At 38.4% G+C, this 24,872-nt stretch overlaps 1 protein-coding gene across 1 annotated transcript in view; it reads left to right on the forward strand.

The window, feature by feature from the left end:
- The window catches only part of LOC111140910 (prefoldin subunit 1), a 68,257-nt gene that overhangs the window by 17,392 nt on the left and 25,993 nt on the right, over positions 1–24,872 (forward strand). Inside the window, exon 3 of the mRNA XM_022493172.1 lies at positions 16,584–16,668. Within this exon, the coding sequence (XP_022348880.1) occupies positions 16,584–16,668 (85 nt within the window). The remainder of the gene's footprint in view (positions 1–16,583; positions 16,669–24,872) is intronic.

Genomic DNA, 24,872 nt, shown 5'->3' on the forward strand with positions numbered 1-24,872 from the left:
TGTCTAACTCTTCTATGTCTGTTTCTGTATATTTGGAAAGTCAGCTATTTCTCCTGTTCTTGAAAGTAGTGACCTGATGATGAATAGGTCCTGTAGTGTCCTGCAGTGCAGTGTTCCCTTTTCAGCAGTCCTGGCCCTTAGGGGTGTCTCCTGTGTGTGTTGTGTGTGCCCTACTGTTGTGTCCAATCTGTGTTTGCCTTCAGTCTAGTCATCTTTAATAGTTCTCTTTGCCTCTTGTGGGCAGGGTTTGGCCCCTGTGTTGTTAATGGGCCGGTCTGGGTCCACTTTGTGCTTGAGTTGAGTCAGACCAGGTTTTTGCCAGAGATGCAGTAGCACTGAACTTCAGGGTACTCTCCCTGTGTTGTCCCCTGAGAAACTTTTGTTGCTGGAAAGGGCCTGCAGTTAGACCCAGTGTCTGCCCCCAGTTGGGGCTGTAGTTGTAGTGGTGTGTGGGGTATCTTCACTTCTCCCTGGGAAAGGCGTCCCTTTGAAGTGGTGCTGGCCCCTCTTGGGACTGCTTGCAAACTACCAGGTTTGTGACACCGCTTTAGAGGGCTCTGAACAAGGGCATATTGGAGGGAGCATGTTAGCAGCAGAACATGGAGTGGGGTTCACGGTGCCAGCCTGGTCTGTGCTGTGTCCCTGCAGCCTCCTGGGAAAACTATTGTTGAGGCCTGCTAGGTTGGAGGAGGCAGAACTGCAGAGGTACCTGTGGATGGGGACGCTGTTAACAAGCAAGATGGGGAGTATAGGTGCTGTGCTGGTTCCCACAGGTGTATCTATGCTGTAGGGTGGGGAAGATAAGTGGTATCTGCTAGGTCTTTAGTTCCCAAGGATCCCAACCCTTCCTGTACAGACTCTGAGATTAGTCAGTAAATCTTCCCATATACCCCAGGCATTTTTCAAACTGCTTCTTCTGTGCGCTCTCTCAGCAGGAATGTTTCTTGTTCTCTCTCTCTTTTTTAAAGGTTTATTTATTTGAGAGAGAGTGTGTGTATACATGTATGTGGGAGGGGGTGCGGAGCAGAGGGAGAAAATCTTCAAGCAGACTCCCCACTGAGTGTGAAGCCTGATGCAGGACTTGATCCCACAACCCAGGAGCTCATGACCTGGGCCGAAATAATGCTAAATTGCCTGAGCCACCCAGGCATCCCTGTTGTGTTGTCTCTTTAAGGACAGGGCCTGTACCCTCCCCACTTTCCTAGAGCAGAGCTTCCTAATTATGAATATTCCAGGTGTTAATCCCTACTGATTGTTAGGTTCCTCTGGTTTCCCGAGCCAAATGTTATGGGGGATCTGTCTTCCCCATGTGGGTCCCTTGTGCCTGGGGTACCTGGTTTGGGGATCTGGTCATCTCCCCTTTCTGCATCTGCCAGTCCCTCCCTCCTACAGACAGTCTTTGGGATCCCTTTGGCTTTTCACCCTTCCTATATTCTTTGATGTGGTGCCTTCTCTACATTTAGATGTGGAGAATCTGTTCTGCAAGTCTTCAGGTTATTTTCTGGGTCATTTATGCTGATATAGGCATTATCTAGTTGTTCTGTGGGATGAGGTGAGTTTAGCATTCTCCTATTCCACCATCTTTCCTGGAAATCTCCCCAGTCCCCCCTTGTAATGTATGTTGAATTTGGTTTGCTAAGATTTTATTGGGCATTTTTGTTTCTATGTTCATCAGTATATATCAGCCTGTAATTTTCTTTTCTTTTTTGTTGTCTTTATCTGGTTTTGGTATTAGGGTAATGCTAGCCCCCTAAAATGAATGTGAGAGTGTTTCCTCCTATTTTTTTTGGAAGAGTTGAGAAGGGTTGATATTAATTCTTATTTGAATGTTTGGTAGAATTTATCAGTGAAGTCACCTGGTTCTGGATGTTAACCCTTTGGGAGATTTTTGATGACTCTTTCGGTCTCTGTAGTAGTTAATCTGTTCAGATTTTGTATATATTTATGATTCAGTTTTGGTAGATTGTATGTTTCTAGGAATTTATCCATTTCCTCTAGGTTATCCAGTTTGTTGCCGTAAAATTGTTCAGTCTTTTATGACCTTCTGTATGTGTGGTATCATTTTTAAAAATATTTTACTTATTTTAGAGTGAGCATGAGTGCATGAGGGAGTGTGGAGAGAGGCAGAGGGAGAGAAGCAGACTCCCCACTGAGCAGGGAGCCCAATGTGGTACTGGATCCCAGGACCCCATGAGTTTCTGTGCTATCGATTGTAACATTTCTTCTTTCATTTCTGATGTTGCGGCATCTCCTTTTTTTTTTTTTTTTTTTTGTCTTGGTGACTCTAGCTGCAGGGTTGTCTATTTTGCTTATCTTTTCAAAGAACCAGCTCTTAATTTCATTGATCTTTCTATTGTGTTTTTACTCTCATGCTCTCTCCTCTAACATTGTTATTTCCTCCTTTTGCCTAACTGAGCCTTGTTTTGTCTTTTCTTTTTTTTTTTTTTTTTTTTTTACCCTAGTTCCTTGAGGTATAAAGTTAGGTTATTTGAGATTTTTCTTCCTGTAAATTTTGCTGTTTTGCCTTTTCAGTTTCATTTATCTCAAAGTATTTTTTTTTAATTTCTCTTTTGATTTCTTCATTGTTGCATTGCTTGTTTAGTGACATGTTGTTTAGTCTCTACATATTTGTGAATTTTCCAAGGTTTTTTTTAACATGTAATTAATTTCTAGTTTCATGAAAATATGCTTATGTTTTCAATTCTCAAATTTATTAAAATTTGTTTGCCCAACATATGATCTAACTTAGGAAATGTTTCATATGCACTTGAGAAGAGTGTGTATTCTGTTGATTTGGGATGGAATGTTCTGTAAATATCTGTTAAGTCTGTTCGGTGTTAAATGTGTCACAAAGGCTGATGTTTCCTTAGTGATTCTCTGTCCGTTGATGGAAGTGGGGACATTAAAGTACCCTGCTATTATTGTATTGCTGCCTGTTTCTCCCTTTGGATTTGTTAATATTTGCTTTAATTATTTATTCTTAAAGATTAAAAAAAATTTTTTTTAAGTAATCTCTATATGCAACGTGAGATCTAGAGTTGCATGCTCTTCTGACTGAGTCAGCCAGGTGCCCTGCCTTGCTTTATATTTAGGTGCACCTGTGGTTGGCATGTAAATATTTACAAATGTTATATCATCTTTATTGGATTGGATTGACTCCTTTATCAGTATGTAGTGCCCTGTTTTGTCTGTTATTACAGTCTTTGTTTTAAAGTTTATTTTGTTGGATACAGGTATAGCTTTCTTGTGGTTTCTATTTGCATTGAATATCTTTTTCTATCCTTTCACTTAAAGTTTGCGTATATCTTCACATCTGAAGGGAGTATCTTGTAGGCAGTAGGTGGATGAGTCATGTGTGTTATTTATTAATTCATGCTGTTTTTTTGACTTGAGAATTTAGCCCACTAACATTTAAAGTAATTGTTGATAGATTTGTGCTTGTAACCATTTTCTTAATTGCTTTCTGGATGTTTTTGTGGTTCTTCTTAGTTCCTTGCTTCTCTTGATCTTTTCCTTTGTGGTTTGATGAGTTTTTTAGTGGTATGCTTATATTTCTCTTTATTTTTTGTGAATTTACAAGAGATTTTTGCTTTGTGGTTACTATGAGGCTTATATACAATGACGTGTCTAAAATAATGTCTTTTAAGTTGATAACAACTTAAGTTTGACCCCGTTGTAAAGCTTAACATTGTTAATCCTGTCCCATCACGTTTTATGTTTGACTTCACGTTTTACATCTTTTTTTAAAATACAGGAATATTTGTTTATTTTTAGATTGTAATTCCAGTATAGTTAAGATACAGTGTTACATCAGTTTCATGTATACAAAATAGTGGTTCAACAATTCCATACATTATCACGCAGTGCTCATCATGACAAGTGTCTCCTTAATCCCCATCATCTGTTTGAGACATCCTCCGTCCACACCCCCTCCACCATGCCCCAACCCTCAGCTTGTTCTCTATAGTTAAGAGTCTGTTTCTTGGTTTGTCTCTTTTTTTCCTTTGCTCATTTATTGTGTTTCTTAAATTCCACGTATGAGTGAAATCATATGGTAATAGTTTACATCTTTTTAAAAAACTTTTATTTAAATTTAACTAACATATACTGTATTAGTTTCAGAGGTAGAGTTCAGTGATTCATCAGTTGTCTGTAAAGTCGGTGCTCATTATATCACATGTCCTCCTTAATGCCAATCACCCAGTTACCCCAGTCTGCCCCACCACTCCCCTCCTCTCTAGCATCCCTCAGTTTATTTCCTATACTTAAGAGTTTCTTATGGTTTGTCTCTCTCTCTGATTTCATCTTATTTTATTTCTCCCCTCCATTCCCCTATGAGCCTCTGTTTTTTTTTCTTAAATTCCACATATGCTCGAAATCATATAATCATCTTTCTCTGATTGACTTTTTTTGCTTAACGTAATACCCTCTAGTTCCATCCACATCCATTTTCCATCTTTTGATCTTGTGTATCCCTTAACTAATTATTGTACTTGTAATTATTTTTTTAGTTCTTTTTAAAAAAGATTTTCTTTATTTGAGAGAGCGAGAAAGTACTAGTGGAGGGAGGGGCAAAGGGAGAGGGAGAAGCGGATTTCCCTGCTGAGCAGGGAGCTCAACACGGGGCTTGATCCCAGGACGGTGAAATCATCATCTGAGCTGAAAGCAGCTACTTAATTAACTGAGCCACCCAGGCACCCCTAGTTCTTTAACTTCCACAATTTGTTCTTTTTGTTCAGTTATTCTTGATAAGTGTCTGATTTTATTTCGTAATTTTAAAAAATGGATGTTCTTTAGTCACTTTGAAACTCTTAAGTGTATGTATGTTAATTTCATTCTAGGTTTAATCTATTTCCATTTTGTTACAAATAAAACCATTTCCTGATTTTTTTTTTTTCTTTTTAAAAAAGATTTAGTTATTCATTTTGGAGCGGCAGTGTGGAGGGGCAGAGGGAGAGAGAAACTCAAGCAAACTCTGAACTGAGCACAGAGCCTGACACATGTCTAGATCCCACAACTCTTGAGCTCATGATGTGAGCTGAAACCAAGAGTCGATGCTTAATCACCTGAGCCATCTAGGTCCCCCAGACTTAACTTACCCTTTTTAGTCATACAGTTCTCTTATCTTTTGACAAACATATATGGTTGTGTAATTAACACCACAGTCTGGTTTTAAATATTTACATCTCCTCAAAACATTTCTTAGTCATTCTTCTCTTTTTACTCTTACTCCCCATTAACTATTGGTTTATTTTTTTTCACTTATTTTCCCTTTTTAGAATGTCATGTAAATGGAAGCATACGGTATGTAACTGTTTGTGTCTGTTGCCTTTGACTTGGTGTAATTTTGAGATCTTGATGTTCTTAGGTGTGTATCAGTAGTTCTTTTTATTGCTGAATAGCATATGTGGCTGCACCACATTTTCTCTGTTCACCAGTTGATGGACATTTGAGTTTCCAGTTTTGGGAAATTATGAATACAGTAGTCCTAAATATTTGTGTACAGTTTTGTTTTGTTTTTGCAGACATATGTTTTTATTTTTCTCAGATATAAATTTAGGAATGGGATTGCTGGGTTCAATGGTGAGTGATTGCTTAAGTTTATAAGAAACCTGCCAACTCTCTTCCAAAGTGGCTGTACCATTTTATAATATATACATATATATGTATAATATGATTGTGTTTGTCTTCTCAACATTATATTTTATTTGTCTTATTTTAAGTATTCCTTATTTCATCTTGATGACCCAGTGTGGGGCTTGAACTCATGAACCTGAAATCAAGAGTCACATGCTCTTCTGACTGAGCCAGCCAGGTACCCCTCAGCATTATGTTTTAAAGGTTAATCCATGTTGTAGTATGTATCAGTCAGTACTTTATTCCTTTTCATTGCTGAGTAATATATCATTGTAGGACTGTACCACTTTGTATTTATCCATTCATCAGTTGATGGACAGTTCACTTGTTCCCACTTTTTGACTGTCATGGATAATCTGCTTTGAATATTTGTGTGTGTGTGTTCATTTCTCTTGGTTATATTTCTAGAAGTTAAATAGCTGTGTCATAATTAACTCTATGTTTAACATTTTGAGAAACTGCCAGAATGTTTTCCATAGCAGCTATGCTATTTTACATATCCACCAGTAATGTATAAGGATTCCATTTTCTCTATATCCTATCCAACATTTGTTACTTTCTTCATTATTTACATCCCAGTGGGTGTGATCATGCTTTTACTTTTAACCTATATATGTGTTTTTATTTTAGGTAGATTTATTGGTGATTGTGTAGCTGGGTCATGATATTTAATCCAGTCTGACAATTTTTGCCTTCTTTTTTTTTTTTTTTAAAGATTTTATTTATTTATTTAACCGATGGATATCACAAGTAGGCAGAGAAGCAGGCAGAGAGAGAGAGGAGGAAGCAGGCTTCCTGCTGAGCAGAGAGCCCGATGTGGGGCTTGATCCCAGGACCCTGGGATCATGACCTGAGCCGAGGCAGAGGCCTTAACCTACTGAGCCACCCAGGTGCCCCCAATTTATGCCTTTTACTTAGGGTGTTCAGATCATTTATTTTTCAAGTAATTGTTGCTTTGGTTGGATTGAAATCTACCACTCTGCTACTTGTTTTCTTTTTGTTTCATTTGTTCTTTATTCCTTTTCCTTTTTTTCTGCCTTTTAGGTTATATATATATATATATATATATATATATATATATTTTATATGTATATATTTATATACTTTATATATAAATATATATTTTAAATGTATTTATATATAAATGTATCCTATTTTTTGTTTTTTAATAGTTTTTTCTTTCTCTTTGATTAGTTTTTATTTATATATATATATATATTTAAGATTTATTTATCTCAGAGAGGGAACATGTGTGGCAGGGAGGAGCAGAGGGGGAAGGAGGAAGAGAAACTCAAGCAGATTCTGCACTGAGCAGAAAGCACAAAGCCCAACATGGGGTTCAATCTCATGACCCTGAGATCATAACCTGAGCTGAAACAAGAGTTAGACGCTTAACAAACTGTGCCACCCAGGCACTCCACTTTTAGATAATTTTTTTATGGTCCTATTTTATCTTCATTTTTGGCTTATGAGTCTTTAGTTTAAAAAAATCAGTGGTTTTCCTGTTTTTACAATATGTTTTTTTTTTTTTTTTTTTTAAAGACACATTTATTCAGCGTCATGATCAGACTATTACATTTAGCAATCAACAGCATGGGTGCAAAAAAAAAAATCTACATTAAAACCCTTTGTTGGAATGCTTTACACTTTCCACAGAACAGAAACTAAAATAACCTGTTATACAATTAGTCACAAATACAGTCCTCGAGTTTTTTTGCCCATACACATGAGTATTGTCTAAAACATGTCTTCTTTGTAGCAGCTAGGCCCTGCCACCACTGTGCTTGGCTGAGTTCACAAATCTGTTGTAACCTGTAGCTTCCCTGTCACTTCTCTGGCTCTCCTCTCCTGCTAAGCTTTGTTTCCTGGCAGTAATTAAAACCTTCTGCCACTGCCGTAGCTGCTGCTGCTGCTGGAACCACCATAGCCACCTTGGTTTCGTGGTTTGGCGAAGTATTGGCCTCCACCACCATAAGGGCCAGAGCTTCTGCCTCCAAAATTGCCTCCTTTCATGGGTCCAAAATTTGAGGATTGATTGTTGTAATTGCCAAAATCATTATAGCTTCCGCCACCTCCAAAGTTGCTTCCATCATTACCAAATCCGTTATAGCCATCCCCACTGCCACCATATCCACCACCACCTCGACTGCCACCAAAGCCACCTCGACCACTGAAGTTTCCTCCGCGACCAAAGTTGTCATTCCCACCAAAACCACCTCCACGACCACCACCAAAGTTTCCAGAACCACTTCGACCTCTTTGGCTGGATGAAGCACTAGCCATCTCTTGCTTTCCTTACTTCACAGTTGTGGCCATTCACAGTATGGTATTTTTGAATGACAATCTTGTCTACAGAATCATGGTCATCAAATGTTACAAAAGCAAAACCCCTCTTTTTGCCACTGCCTCGGTCAGTCATGATCTCAGTCACTTCGATTTTCCCATACTGTTCGAAATAATCTCTTAGATGATGTTCTTCAGTGTCTTCTTTAATGCCACCAACAAAAATCTTTTTCACAGTTAAGTGGGCACCAGGTCTTTGAGAATCTTCTCTTGAGACAGCCCTCTTTGGTTCCACAACTCTTCCATCCACCTTGTGTGGCCTTGCATTCATGGCTGCATCCACCTCCTCCACAGTGGCATATGTGACAAACCCAAAGCCTCTGGAGCGCTTGGTGTTTGGGTCTCTCATTACCACACAGTCCGTAAGTGTTCCCCATTGCTCAAAATGGCTCCTCAGACTCTCATCGGTTGTTTCAAAGCTCAGACCTCTGATGAAGAGCTTCCGCAGCTGTTCAGGCTCTTTGGGAGACTCTGACTTAGACATGACGGCGGTGGGAGGGGAGACTTTAACGATGCTTACTCGGCGGCATCCACGGGCAGCTTTACAATATGTTTTTATTACAATCTACCTTTAAGTACTATTATATTGCTTCATCTTTAATATTATATTTCAAATCCCTTCCCTCATTCCTTTTTTTTTTTCTTTTTACTGTGATACCTTTTACATGTTATAGTTTATTTGTTTTTTTTAAAAGATTTTACTTATTTCTTAGAGAAAGCAAGAGTATGCACAAGCCGGAGAACAGCAGGCAGAGGGAGAAGCAGACTCCCCACTGAGCAAGGAGTCCAGTGCGGGACTTGATCCCAGGACCTTGGGATCGTGACCTGAGCCAAAGGCAGACTCTTAACCAACTGAGCTACCCAGGTTCCCCTATAGATTGCTTTAGATCAGGGGTTGGCAAGCTTGTTTTGTAATGGGCCAGACACTAAATATTTATGACTTTGCTGGCCATATGATATCTGTCACAACAGTCTCTTTTAACTCTGCCTTTGTTGTGAGAATATCCATAGACATTATAAAAGCAAATGTGCCTGGATTGGACTGCTAGCCATAGTTTGCCAACCTCTGCATTAGGCTGTCACCTATCTTTTTTTTTTTTAAGATTTTATTTATTTATTTGAGAGAGAATGAGTGAGAGAGAGCATGAGAGAGAAGGTCAGAGGGAGAAGCAGACTCCCCAAGGAGCTGGGAGCCCGATGCGGGACTCTATCCTGCAAGTCCGGGATCATGACCTGAACCAAAGGCAGTTGCTCAACCAAATGAGCCACCCAGGTGCCCTGTCACCTATCTTTTAAAATGATTAACAGTAGGGGAGCCTGGGTGGCTCAGTTGGTTGAGCATCTGACTCTTGTTTTGGGCTCAGGTCGTGATCTCAGAATCATGGAATCAAATCCCCTACTGGGCTCATGATCAACATGGGATCTGTTTGGCCCTCTCCCTTTGCTCTCTCCCTGCTTGTGCTCTCTCTCCCTCTTTCTCTCTCAAGTAAATAAATAAAATCTTTTTAAAGTGACGATTAAAAAAAAGTCTTATATTCATCTTAATTTATACTGTCTCCAGTGCTTTTCATTTCTTCGTAAGTTGCCTTGTTAATCTCCTTCTGCTAAAGAACTAATTTTAACACTTTTTACGGTCTATATTTGTCAAAATAAATTGCCTCTACTTTTTTAAATTTTTTCTTCATTTTTTTTGAAGTATTTTAAAAAATTATTTCTGAGAGACAGAGTGTGCATGAGTGGGGAGAGGGATAGAGGGTGATAAATAATAAAGATAAAAAAAAATAAAGACTCCCCACTGAGCGTGGAGACTGACTTAGGGTTTGATCCCAGGACCCTGGGATCATGACCTGAGCTGAAGGCAGAGGCTTTAACCCACTGAGCCACCCAGGCGCCCCTCCTTCATTTTTGAAAGATATTTTCACATTGTATGTTCTTCTGGGGCAATAACTTTTTCCTTTCAATACTTTGAAAATGTAAGTCCGTTGTCTACTGCCATATATAATTTGTGATGAGAAGTTTGTCATGCCTCTTTGTTTTTCTGAACATAATCCGTCATTTCTCTGGATGCCTGTAAGATTTTCTGTTTATCTTTGAGTTTCAGTAGTTTGATTATGCTACCTGTTTACATCTTTAGTTTTGTTTTGTTTTGCTTGGGTTTTTCCAGGTGTCTTGGAACTGTGATTTGGTGGTCTTTTTGTTTTTTTGTTTTTTAATTTGTTTTAGGAAATTCTTGTTTATTATTTCTTCAGGTGCTTCTTCTGCTTCACTCTTTCCTTCTGTATCTCTCCTTACACATATGTTAGACTGCTCAGTATTGTTTTCTTAGGTCTTGTGTGCTGTTTCCTATTTTTTTTTTGTTTATTTTTTTAATAGTTTTTTCTTAGTTTGATTAATTTTTATTAACCCATCATCAAATTTACTTGAACTTTGCCGTCCACCTAATTAGGAACACTGTAAATAAAATCCTGTGCTGGAGATTTCTAAACCATACAGTAGGCCGAATTTGGATCATAACCCATGAGAAGGCCAGTTATGGTTACACATTCTTTGATTCTTTTTTTAAGTTAAGACTTTTTAAAACATTTTTTTAGGAAATGTAGGATTACTTTTAGTGAGACTTTAGCAACTCTTAGCACTGCTCACCAAAGTTTTATAAGTTGTTAATTATTTAATGTTATGTCTTACTTTTAGAAATAGTTTGCAATCTGCCTGATTTGCTTTTTGTTATCTACTTAAAAAAATAAAAATAGCAGAGCCCTTATATTCCAGTAAGAACTGATACCTGAAACTAATATAATGTTACATGTTGGTTATATCCCACTTAAAAAAAGATACCCAAGTTTTTGGGTTTTGTTTTTTGTTTTTTTTTGTTTTTTTTTGAGTAAAAATGAAATTTTTTTATGTCATGCTTAACTATTTTTTTAAAAAATTGAACTCCTAGCTTTTGTCTTGAAAAGTTATTTATATTCTGAGAATTAAAATGTGGAGATTACACTCTTCCTACATAACTGATGTATCTTTAGTCAAATTTAAAAAAAAATACCATTTCACTGTGTATTTCATTTTTTTCTTGCGTTGAATTTTAAAAATATTTTTATTTTTTAATTGAATTGGGATCACCAGTGGGATGAGGCAAAGAAGCAAGATAGACTCACTCATTTTGTTTTGTTTTTATTAAAGATTTTATTTATTTATTTGACAGAGACATAGCACAGGCAGGCAGAGCAGCAGGTAGAGGGTGAGGGAGAAGTAGGCTCTCCACCAAGCAGGGAGTCCAATGTAGGGCTTGATCCTAGGACTCTGGGATCATGACCCAAGCTGAAGGCAGCTGCTTAACCGACTGAGCCACCTGGTGCCTCTGTTTTAAGTAGGTTCCACACTCAGCATGGAGCCCAACGTGGAGCTTGAACTTAAAACCCTGAGATCAAGACCTGAGCGCGAGATCAAGAGTCAGACACTTAACCAAATGAGCCACCCAGGTGTCCCAAGATAGACTCATTCTTACTCATTTTTATTTTTTTTAAGATTTTATTTATTTATTTGACAGAGAGCACAAGTAAGCAGAGCAGCAGGCAGAGGGAGAGAGAGAAGCAGGCTCTCTGCTGAGCAGGGAGCCAGATGTAGGGCTCCATCCTAGGACCCTGGAATTACCACCTGAGCCAAAGGCAGCTGCTTAACCAACTGAGCCACCCAGGCACCCCTTTTCATTCTTTACTGTGCCACTTAATTTGTGAATGCCCTAAATACTGTATGTTTTCATATATCCTCCAGAAGTTTCTCACCCAGGGGCGCCTGGATGAATCAGTCATTGGGCGTCTACCTTCGGCTTAGGTCATGATCCCAGGGTCCTGGGATTGATCCCTCATTGAGCTCCCTGCTCAGTGGGGAGCCTGGTTCTCCCTCTCCTACTCCCTGTGCTTGTATTCCCTCTCTCACTGTCTCTCTCTCTTTGTCAAATAAATAAATAAAATCTTAAAAAATAAATAAAAAGTAAATAAAAGTTTCTCGCCCATACAAACTACATTATCATAAGGATATTATTATGTCTAAATACTCTGTGTCCAGGTGAGCATACCCAAAAGACAACATTGTCACTCATCTTGGCTTGTATTTGGGGTAGGCAAACAACACTCTTAATTCATGCTGAGTTGTAAGAAAGTGGAAGTCGTGGGCACCTGGGTGGCTTAGTTGGTTAAGCGATTGCCTTAGGCTCAGGTCATGATCCCGGAGTCCCGGGATTGAGTCCCACATCAGGCTCCCAGCTCCATGGGGAGTTTGCTTCTCCCTCTGACCTTCTCTCCTCTCATGCTCTCTCTCACTCTCTCTCAAATAAATCTTAAAAAAAAAAAGAAGTCATGTACCAACCTGCTGGACAGCTTAGAACATAACCTCTGACATTTCTCAGGAAGCAAACACAAAAGCCATCATAAAAATTATGTATTTTTAAAAAATGTGTATTTTAGGTGGATTTATTCTAAATAAATTAGGAAATTAAATAGGAGGCTACTTGGGCTTGGAAGTTGACAGTGCAGGGCCACTTAGCATTGGTTTCCAGTGTAAAGGCCTTTTATAAAGCAGTGACTCTAGTCTAGAATATATAATCCTGAATATTGTAACCACATTCTTTGCATGTTATTTGTCGTATAAAAATAACTTTCCTCTTCACAGTTTATTTTTCCTTTGTGGCACATTTTGAACTGCAGAATCCTTTATCTACCATTTGGCTTTCCATAAGCTATCAGGCAGGATCTCTGTGAGATTCTCTACTTTGAGAAACTATGTGCCTAATATTTATTTATGATATGTGACTCATTATTACATTATTATGTGTTTTCAAAATAGTGTCTGATAATTCAGTGCCTTTTAACAATAGATAAAATGTTTCTAAAGACTTTTTCCAGAAATTCAGATGTTTCTTGGGGCACTTCCCAATCTTCATTGGATTTATGGTTGGTGTTTTTTCAGAAATAAGGGACTAAACTAAAATTTCCATAAGTTTTTTTTTGTTTGAATTTTACAGTGTAACTACTCGTTGAGGTAAACATTTGTGTCTACTCAGTACTCATCCTTGTTTAAAACTTTTGTGACTGAGATGTCCTTAGGCTTATAGTAAATTGGCTAGCTTCAGTGACCTCTCTCTGGCCTTTGAAGTTGGCACAGTCCATTATAGCTACCTAAGGGTTGTGTGGCTATGGAAAAACATGTTTTTGTTGTTGAGTGTTCTTGCTTTCTAGTAATTTTATTTTCTGCTCAAGGGATTTAGTATCTGTTCAGATATTTTATTTTTAAAGGCCACATAAGTAATGACTTAATCTCTAATCTTAGCTTTGAAAATTTCCCAGACACTAATAAAGGTAATGTCTGATGACCTATTACATGAAAATATACTACTCACTGGCCAGCAATCAGTGTTATTTAAAAATGTGTATTTTATTCTGAAAATTATTTCTATGGCTAAAAGGCTTTGTTAGTAAAATTGTGCCTCTAATAACATAATTTGGTGACTTTGGGCCTAGATTTATAGTAACTTTTTACTGTTATCACTGAGACTTAGTATAGTTTAAAACACTTTGCTCTTCAAAAACTACTTAATTCTTTTTTTTTTTAAGATTTTGTTTATTTATTTGAGAGAGAGAGCGCGTGCGCGTGCACAAGCAGTGTGAGAGGCAGAGGGAGAGGAGAAGCAGACTCCCCACTTAGTGAGGAGCCCAGCATGGGGTTTGATCCCAGGACCTGGAGATCATGACCTGAGCTGAAGGCAGCTGCTTAACTGACTGAGCCACTCAGGCTCCCCTGTACTAAATAGTTCTGAGAAAAATATTCAATAAATCATAGTCTCACCAGAAACAGCACCTGTCTCTTGGACTAATAAGAATTTTTGGTCACAAAATGTTCTATAGTAATCCTTATTTTGCATGAATATGCACTATCTTGGCAGTGACTGTATGAGTAAGATTTTAACGAAGGATCAACTTACTGCTGAAGACCAGGGTTATCGGTTAAATCATGTGGACTGTCCACGTAAGGACATTAACAAGCTTGATTATTAGTGGAGTGAAAGAGAACTTTACCGGGTTGTATTATATATGACAGGGTGTATTCATAAAGAAGAGGAACAGTTTTCTCCCACTGGTCTGGACAAAGCTGGAGTTGCCATTTGTGGTCTGTCTTTACTTGTTTCATATCTATAATAACAGATCCTCTTGGTAAAAACCCACCCTAGGCACAGTGATGGTTTTTTGTTTGTTTGGCTTTGTGTTGTTGTTGTTGTTTGTGGTTGGTAGAGAAAACTGCACATTGCTGCCTTGATATGTTTTCTTACTTGGCATTCTGTTAAAGGGAGATATACAGGTCAGTGGAACAGAATAGAGAGCCCAAAAGTAAACCCATGCATATATAGTCAATTTATGACAAAGGAGACAAGAATGTACAGTAGGGAAAGAGTAGTCTCTTCAGTAAATGGTGCAGGGAAAACTGGATCACAATCTTACTTCATATTCAAAAATTAACTTAAAGTGCCTTAAAAACTTCAGTGTAAGACTTTAAGCCAATAAAACTCCTATAAGAAAATATAGGTGGTAAGCTCCTTGTGTTAGTCTTAGTGAGGTTTTTTGTTTTGTTTTTGTTGTTTGCATCTAACTCCCAAAGCAGGGGTAATAAAAGCAAAAATGAATGAGTGGGACTACATCAAACTAAAAAGCTTCTGTACAGCAAAGGGAACTGTTAACATAATGAAAAGGTAAACTGCTGAATGGGACAAGATATTTGCAAATCATATGTCTGATAGGGGTTACTGTCTAAAATATTACGAAGAACTCATACAACTCAACAACAACAACAAAAAATCCAGTTAAAAAATGGGCAGAGGATATGAATAGATGTTTTCCAAAGAAGACATACAGATGGCCAAAAAACATACGATGAAACACATACCTGCTCCCTCCACATGCACATAGGAATAGTACTCAGCCATAAAAAATAATGAAATATTGGCATTTATGACAACATAGATGTAGCTAGAAGGTATCAGTCTAAGTGAAATAAGTCAGAGAAAGACAAATACCAAGTGATTTCTCTATCAGTGGAGTCTAAAAAAACAGAACAGAGAAAACAAAACCCAGACTCATAGATGCAGAGTTTAGGGGTGGGGAGCGGTTGGGGTGCAAAAATTGGTCAAGGGGATTAAGAGGTTCAAATTTCCAGTTATAAAATAACTTCAGTCTTGGGGATATAATGTACAGCATGGGGAATACAGTCAATAATAATATATTAACTTTATATGGTTAGAGATGATAACTAGACCTACTTGGTAATCAGTTTGTATATACAAATATTGAATTGTATATACAAATATTGAATCACTGTGTTGTACACGTGAGACTGTTAGTGAGACTAATAGAATATTATTTGTCAAAAAAAAAAGAATATTATTTGTCAACTGTACTTCAATAAAATCAACAACAAAAAGAAATGAAGTTTAGTTCTTTGTTGCTAAATTCTAAGTTATAAAAGTGAAGACACTATCTGCCTAATTAATTTCAGCCTTTATTTTTTTTTTTTTTAAAGATTTTATTTATTTGACAGACAGAGATCACAGTAGGCAGAGAGGCAGGCAGAGAGAGATAGAGGAGGAAGCAGGCTCCCCGCTGAGCACAGAGCCCGATGTGGGGCCAGATCCCAGGACTCCGGGATCACGACTGGAGTTGAAGGCAGAGGCTTTAACCCACTGAGCCACCCAGGCGCCCCTAATTTCAGCCTTTAATGGAAATGTGTTATAGCCTAGTTGGACACTCGATTCCAGTAGAAGGGAAATAATTCATTCACTTTTTTGAGGATAGAAAATAGTTATTCTTCCTTTCTCTACAGCAAAAATCATGAGCGTATGTTCACAAAACGTATTCAGTGTTAATTTTTAAAGTTTCCGCATATTTCCACTCTCATCAGTTGTAAATAATGTATCTGACTATAAAATGGAAAAAGTTGAAATTTTCCACTTATGCATTTTGAGCTTCTCAGAGGTATTATAAACTCTGGAAATAATAATAAAAGATACTAGGCTTTATACAGTGCTTTTTGTTTGAGGAGCTCCTATAAACACTAATGCATTGATCCTAACACAGTACTTGATTGTGACTTTAAAAGGTCATGAGTTAGTGCTGTTACAAAAAAAAAGTTTAAAAAGATTGGAGGGGGAGCTCTAACTTATAAATATTGTTTAAAAAATATCTAGATAAAAGTTGATCTAGACAATAGAAAAAATAAAAATTAAGGGAGATTTTTATTATTTAACTTTTCTCTTAGTCTGTGATAGATTTTTATCCCTTTAATTTTTTTTTCATTTATTTATGAATCTTAAAGTCTGATTCCCTTCTTAGAGTAGTAAGCAGAATTGTCTTTTAAACTTTTAGTTCTTCTCAGCCAAGGCTTAAACCTGTGATGGTTTTCTGAGTTTGTCACATTAACATAGCAATGCATTTTATTGGTCCTGAATTAGATCATCATTGTTTTAATTTTCTTAGTTTAATATTTATGGTATGTAGCTGTTGATTTTGTTGATTATGGTGGTCATGTGGCTTAATACTCAACTTTTTTGTGTTTTGTAGGTTTATTCTTCAGTCCAAGGAGGTAATTCACAGTCAACTGTTAGAGAAACAGAAAATAGCAGAGGAAAAAATTAAAGAATTAGAGGTAAGTTTTAAGTGAATATTGACAGTAAATTTTAAGAAAAAGCTAATTATCTCACTATGTGATGTTAAGTGAAAACGTATGCCTGCCAAAGTCAGGTAACATTGTTTTTATTTTTTCAAATTGTGTTAGAATAATAAATCAATCATATGCATGGCAGTGTGTAAGATTCCACCCCTCTCCCTGCAAAGGAAAGAAAAAAGGAGGGAAGGAAGGAAGAAAACAGAATAGTCTCTTGGAAATTTAGAGAGTTTTGAAGATGGGATGCTGTTAATCTGAATGTATTTTCTCCATTGCCTTCAAAAGAACATGTCTGTTTTTTAAAAACAAAGCAGGGGTGCCTGGGCATCTCAGTAAGTTGGGTGTCCAACTCTTGGTTTGTCCAACTCTTCAGTGTGGTGAGATTGAGCCCTGCATTGCGCTCCCTCCTCAGCACGCAGTCTGCTTAGGTTTCTGTCTCCTTCTGCCCCTCCCATTCGTTCTCTCTCTCACTCCTGCTCTCTCAGTAAAAATAGAAAAATCTTTAAAAAAGTGGGGGGGGGGCACCTGGGTGGCTCAGTCGTTAAGTGTCTGCCTTCAGCTCAGGTCATGATCCCAGGATCCTGGGCTTGAGCCCTGCATTGGGCTCCCTGCTCCGTGGGAGGCCTGCTTCTCCCTCTCACACTCCCTTTGCTTGTGTTCCCTCTCTTGCTGTCTTTCTGTCAAATAAATAAAATCTTTAAAAAAAAAAAAAAAAAGGAAAACACAATGTATGTTTAAACACCACATATTGTGGTGGGTTGGCATGAGAGTGGATAATGATAATAGTATTTAAAGGGTCTTGATGTTTGTCTCTTACGTATTGTAATTCATTTAACGTAGATAGGTATAACTATCTGAAGGATGGTGCTGCAATGAGGAAAACAGTTCTTTTCTCTCCTTTTTTTTTTTTTTTTTTTTGCTAGGGAAAAAGGTGATGACAGAGTAACTTAGTAAATTCTTGGATAATTGGAATTTATTACATTTTCCATATACATTAAGACCTTTGATGAGATATTCTTCTTGGGCTTGAGTAGAAGGTCCATCCTATATATAGTAAAAGTTGGCCTGGGCAAAAGACTGGTTGTTATTTCTTTGGGGCCAAGATTTCCTGAAATGGGGGTGGTTGCGATGACTTCATAGGTCACTTTATCTAATTTTTCTGAGTACTGTTTGAGGCAGTAGTTCAGAATCTGACTCAGCCCTTTACGGAATTGGTGAGACACCCCCTGTATCCTCCCGGGGATTTCTTACGGGCACCAACTTGGCACGGCCTGACTGTGTAGTGTCTTAGGTTACTTAGGTTTATTTTTGACTACTGACCATAATTTAAACAAACTTGATAATAGATTTATAGCTTAGAAAGGTGTATTGTAAAAACAAAACAATTAAGCATACAAACAAAAGACAAAAAAAAGAAAAACTTAACTTTTAGTGACCAGGTTGTTATTGTGTCCTATTTTATCATTCTTGTTAGCCCAACTGTTCTAGATTGAATTTTATATCTTCTACTGTTCTCAAAGTAACTTTTTTTTTTAAAGATTTTATTTATTTATTTGACAGACAGAGATCACAAGTAGGCAGAGAGGCAGGCAGAGAGAGGAGGAAGCAGTCTCCCTGCTGAGCAGAGATCTCGATGTGGGTCTTGATCCCAGGAGCCTGGGATCATGACCTGAGCTGAAGGCAGAGGCTTTAACCCATTGAGCCACCCAGGCACCCTCAAACAAAGTAACTTAAAAAAACTCGAAATAAAACTATTTCATGTAGATAAATGAAAACCTGTTTTTGCAGCTGTAGGTAAATACATCTAAAAATTATCCTGATGAATAAGTAACCAGATGTAAAGTACTGTGTATATGACTCTCTTTTTATGAAAACACAGAAAGTAAGAGCTCTATATAAACATTCAAAATGATATGTCAGGGGGGCGCCTGAATGGCTCAGTCTCTTAAGCATCTGCCTTCAGCTCAGGTCATGATCCTGGTTCTGGAATCGAGGCCCTCGTTGGGCTCCTGAGGAGGGAGCCTGCTTTTCCCTCTCCCTCTGGTGTTCCCCCTGCTTGTGCTTTCTCTCTCTCTCTGTCAAATAAATCTTTAAAAAAAAAAAGATATGTCTGTATATGTATTACATTAACCCTGGTTACCCTAAGGAAATTAGGTGGGATATGGGCATGAAATTATTTTTTTTCTTCCAATCTTTGCATTGGATAAATTATAGCAAGCACGTGTTAACTTATATAATTGAAAAGAATATTATGGTAAAATTGCCACAGATGATGATTTTAGCATACTGTTCAGTTTTGATGAATATTAGGATTTTTTTTTTTTTTTTAAAGCTTGAAGTCATGATCCTGACATCAAGACCTGAGCTGAGATCAAGTGTTGGACGATTAACCAACTGAGCCTCTCAGACACCCCAGGAAATTTTTTCCCCCAAGTTACCTTTTTTTGGAGTTTCTCAAATATTGGTAGAGTATCCTGAATCTGCCAGATAATAGAAATAGATTAGCTGGCTTGTTGGTACTATTTGAAAGGCTAATTGCAGCTACAAAAACTTGCACAGTTAAATCTTCTTTCCTAGAACATTTCATTGTGTTTTTTTCTTTTTAATCTTTTATTTTACATGTTTTTTAATATGACAAAAGCATTATAATATGTACTGTAAAAAAAAGAAAAATAGCCAATAAATACAGCATGATTAAATGAAGATGGTGTTTTTCCCTCTTCCCTGCACATGCCCAAATGTCACCTCTGCAGTTTGGTGTGTATCATTCCAAACTTTATTTTATAAGCACATTCATACACATATATATACTTTTTTAAAAACAACTTTATTTTTTAAAAAATATTTTTATTTGTCAGAGGGAGAGAGGCAGGCAGAGGGAGAAGCAGGTTCCCCATTGAGCCAAGGAGCCCAATGCAGGACTCGATCCCTGGAATCATGACCTGAGCCAAAGGCAGACACTTAACCAATTGAGCCACCCAGGTGTCCCTATACCTTTTTTTTTTTTTTAAGATTTTATTTATTTATTTGACAGAGATCACAAGTAGGCAGAGAGGCAGGCAGAGAGAGAGGGGGAAGCAAGCTCCCTGCTGAGCAGAGAGCCCGATGTGGGGCTCGATCCCAGGATCCTGAGATCATGACCTGAGCCGAAGGCATTGGCTTTAACCCACTGAGCCACCCAGGTGCCCCGCTATACTTTTTTTTTTTTTTTTTTTTTTAAATAAAGAGGAGTTATGCTGTATATACTGGTTTTCATCATTTGACAGTTTATCTTTCCATTTCTAGTTTATATTTTCCACTTTCTTGTTTTCTACTTTTCTTATCGTTGTAGGTTACCCAGTATTTAATTAATTGCATGATCCCTATCTCTGCATTTTGTATACTTTCCAATACTGCCCTAATATGTATTTTTAATAGTATCTCCCACTACACCCTCTCTTCTCTCCCCTTCAGTAATCCTATACTTTGCACTGCCATACTCTTTTTTTTTTTTTTTTTTAAAGATTTTATTTATTTATTTGTCAGAGAGAGAGGGAGAGAGAGCAAGCACAGGCAGACAGAATGGCAGGCAGAGGCAGAGGGAGAAGCAGGCTCCCTGATGAGCAAGGAGCCCGATGTGGGACTCGATCCCAGGATGCTGGGATCATGACCCGAGCCGAAGGCAGCTGCTTAACCAACTGAGCCACCCAGGCGTCCCTGCACTGCCATACTCTTATAGTTTTGTTACCTCAGCCCGAAATGTATGCATGTACACAAGCCCACATGTGCACTAATGCACACATACATTGTTAATTGTAGTGTTCAGATTCTGTGTTTCTTACTGATTTTTTTTCTGATTATTCATTTAATTATTGAGAGAGATATGTCAAATCTCCATGGTGTTACATACCAGTTTTTCCATCTTTTAGCTTAGTGGGCACTGGTGTTTAGAGATCACTCTCTGTGTAGTTAAGTGCTCATTATTATTGTATACATAGTTTGGAGGATAGGTTTCATTTTGCTTTACATATCTGGGAATTTCTCACGTCTTTTAAAGATAATATTCCACTGACTTCTGGCTTCTGTTGTTGCTGTTGAGAAGTCATCTGTCAGCTTAATTGTTGTTCCTTTGTCTTTTTTCTCTGGTTACTTTTATGTATTTATTTAAAAGATTTATTTATTTGAGAGAGCCTGCACACGAGTAGGAGATAGAGTAGAGGAAGAGGAAGAGGGAGAATCCTCAAGCAGACACCCCGTTGATTGAGGAGCCAGACATGGGGCTGGATCCTAGGACCTTGAGATAGTGACCTGAGCCAAAACCAAGAGTTAGCTGCCCAACCGGCTGATCGACACAGGCACCCCTCTGGTTACTTTCTTTCTTTCTTTTTTTTAAAGACTTTATTTCTTTCTTTGAGAGAGAGAGAGATAGTGAGAGAGAATACGAGCGGGGGTAGGGAGAGGGAGAAGCAGGCTCCTTGCTGAGCAGGGACTCTGATGTGGGGTTTGATTTCAGGACCCTGGGACCATGACCTAAGCCAAAGGCAGATGCCTAACTGACAGAACCATCCAGGTGCTCCCACTCTGATTGCTTTTAATATTCTCTTTGTCTTTCATGCTTTGTGGTTTCTTTGGGATATGTTTAAGTGTGGAGTTAGTCTTTTTATTATTTTCTTTTCTTTTTTTTTTTTTTTAAGATTTTATTTATCTGACAGATTGAGAGAGCACTAGCAGGGGGGACAATAGGGAGAGAGAGGGAGAAGCAGACTCCTGCCGGAGCAGGGAGCTAGATGCGGGGCTCTATCCCAGGACCATGGGATCATGACCTGAGCCAAAGGCAGATGCCTAACCATCTGAGCCACCCAGGTGCCCCATACCCATATTTTCTTAATCCTACTTGGTTTAAGTTGGGTTTCCTGAATCTGAGGATTAAGATCTTCCATCAGCTCTGGAAAATTCTTTTTTTTCTCTTTCTTTTTAAAGATTTTATTTTGTTTTTTAGAGACAGAGCAGGAACTGGGGGAAGGAGCTGAGGGGGAGGGAGAAGCAGACTCCCCACTGAGCAGGGAGCCCAGTGTTGGGCTCCATGCTAGGACATTGGGATCATGACCTTATCTGAAGGTAGACACTTAATCGATTGAGCCACCCAGGCCCCCCAGTTCTGGAAAATTCTTATATTTCTGAATACTACTTCTTCCCTATTTTCTCTATTAAGTGGTATTTCCTCCTGGAATTTCCCCCCCCGCTACCTTTAAAGCAGCTGTTTCCACCATTGGCAGTCACATCTTTTTGTTATTGTTGTTAAAGATTTTATATATTTATTTGACAGAGAAAGAGCACAAGCAGGGGGAGTAGCAGGCAGAGGGAGAGGGAGAAGCAGGCTTCCCACTGAGCAGGGGGGCTGACGTGGAGTTCAATCCCAGGACCCTGGGATCATGACCTGACACGTAGGCAGCCTCTTAACGGACTGAGCCACCCAGGCACCCCAGCAATAGCATCTTAACTGGCTGTTTTTGTTTTTTTCTTTTTCAGATCTCTGGTTTCCCCCCCATCAATTCTTTTAATGTATTTAAGCTAAAATATCCTTTGTTACATATTAGAAAATCTGGTCCTATTATGCCTCTGTGTAAAACCCATCATTGTTCCTGGGTAAAGTTCAGACTTGTTAACATACCTTCAAGGCTTTTTGTGAAATGACTCCTGTCTATTTCTCTCATCTCCCTCATTTCCTTTGCCTTCTTTTCTTTTCTTTCTTTTTTAAAGATTTTATTTATTTGAGAGAAACTGAAACAGAGATAGTGAGAGAGCATGAGTGGGGAGGAGAGAGAGAAGTAGCCTCCCGATGAGTGGGGAGCGCAACGTGGGGCTCGATCCCAAGATCCTGGGATGATGACCTGAGCTGAGGGCAAATGCTTAACCAACTAAGCCACCCAGGCGTCCCTCTTTGCTGCCTTTTACATTTTATACTCCAGCCTTTCAGAAATAATTCTGTTTTTAGAACTTGCTGTGCTTTCTTTGTTTCTATTAGATCTTTGGAAAAAATAATTTCCTCCACTGGGGAACTTTCTCCTCCTGCAGTTATTAGTGGCTCTATATATTAATACTCAAGATCTTAGTTTAGGGCTACTTCTAGGAAGCATTTTCTGATTCCTCAGTCTTAAATCAGGCCCTTTTTCCTTGTTCTTTCTAATGATTTTATCAGTTTCATACCATAGTGTGGTAATTTGAGCATAAAAACTATTACCACTTGAGATAATTACAAATAGGGTTTCCTGGGGGCATCTTGGTGACTCAGTTGGTTAAGCGACTGCCTTGGGCGCAGGTCATGATCTCAAGGTCCTGGGATCAAGTCCTGTGTTGGTCTCCCTACTGAGTGAGGAGTCTGCTTCTCCCTCTGTCCCTCCCCACTGCTTGCTCTCTCTCTCTCCTCTGTCTCTTTCAGGTACTAATACCCTGCCTTCATGTTCCTTGATATACGGAGTTATATTACTTACTGCAAGGGTAAAGGCAAGTACTAGCTAATTGGGAAGGTAGTCTTACTGTCTTTTCTGTCTTTTTATTCTTACCACTCCTGTGTTTACAAAATACTACCCAAATGTTGGGTTATTCTTTGGACCGTAGTCATTTTACTGGGCTTGATGAGAAAATATTTTCATTAACAGATTCACAGTACCATAGTGTTAGATTTTTATCTGTCCTTTATAAAGATGGTAAATCAGATTCTTGGAGGAACAAACACCATTTCATCCTAATGGTAATTAGTATAGACCAATGATGCTGATCCTGTTTAAGAGAAAATATAAAATGATGGCTTTAGTATGATAGAGTAACCATGTTATTTATGTCTTTTTGTTAACAATTTGATAATTTTGGGGGGACACCTGAGTGGCTCATTCGGTTAAGCATCTGCCTTTGGCTCAGATCATGATCCTGGAGTCCTGGGATTGAGCCCCACATTGGGCTCCCTGCTCAGCGGGAAGCCTGCTTTCTCCCTCTTTGCTTGTGTTCCCTCTTTCACTGTCTCTCTCTCTCTCTCTGTCAAGTAAATAAATAAAATCTTATAAAAAATTCTGGTAATTTTTAAGTAAAATAGCTGAAAGAGTGTATATGACACATAATACAGTATATGTTGTTAGAAAAGTACAAAAGCTTAATTTCTTAAATGACATGAGTATAATTGGGATTTGGAATCATGACTCTGAGTTTCTTTTTTTTTTTTTAATATTTTATTTATTTATCTGACAGAGCAAGGTCACAAGTAGACAGAGAGGCAGGCAGAGAGAGGGCGAAGCAGGCTCCCCGCCAAGCAGAGAGCCCGATGCGGGGCTCAATCCCAGGACCCTGAGACCATGACCCGAGCTGAAGGCAGAGGCTTTAACCCACTGAGCCACCCAGGTGCCCCCATGACTATGAGTCTTATCTGTTTTTGTGGTTTTTTTTTTTTTTTTTTTAAAGATTTTAAAATTACTTTTAAGTAATCTTTACACCCAGTGCAGGGCTTGAACTTACAAGCCTAAGATCAAGAGTTGCACACTCCACCAACTGAGTCAGCCAGGCACCTCTCATCTGTCTTTGTAAAAATAATTTTCTTTTGTACAACATTGCTACAGTGGGAATATAGAAGTTGTTTTTTGTTATTTTTGTTTTGAGAAAATTCAATTTTAGTTAAAGTTGAGTTACAACATTATTGATTGAGGAAATATGTTCTAAAGAGTGAAAAAAAATACTTCCTGTAATTTTTGCTCACTTTTTTTGAAGTAAGAAGGGTATAATTTATGGAGTTTTTTTTGCTTTTAAAAAAAATTTGGATTCAGCTTTCAGATGAGCCTAGAGCTCAATTTCTGACCCTCTTGCCTTACGAATCTCAACGTTTTGGAATCCTTGAAATAACTGTAAGCTTTCAGTGATGTGTTTAAGCGCATTTTGAACACCAGGTTCGTGCTTAGGTTCGCTCCCTTGTTCCAGATGAGGGGCAGTTATTGCTTGAGCCTCATCTGCATTTAGTCTAAAGTCCCCATTAGCTTTTAGACACTCACGTGTACTGGGTGACCCCTTTCTCTCCTTTATCTTTGATGTCACCACACCTTCCACTACCCTGGTTAACTTCGCAGTGACATAATAACAATAAGAGTAAGGAAACCCAGGACATTCTGGCCTGCATAATGCTGCTTCTGACGCAAAATATTATAATCTCAGGGTTGTGAAATAGC

Source organism: Enhydra lutris, unplaced genomic scaffold, assembly GCF_002288905.1.
Source record: "Enhydra lutris kenyoni isolate GAN:26980312 unplaced genomic scaffold, ASM228890v2 scaffoldscaffold5, whole genome shotgun sequence".
In the NCBI taxonomy this organism is placed as follows: Eukaryota; Metazoa; Chordata; class Mammalia; order Carnivora; family Mustelidae; genus Enhydra; species Enhydra lutris.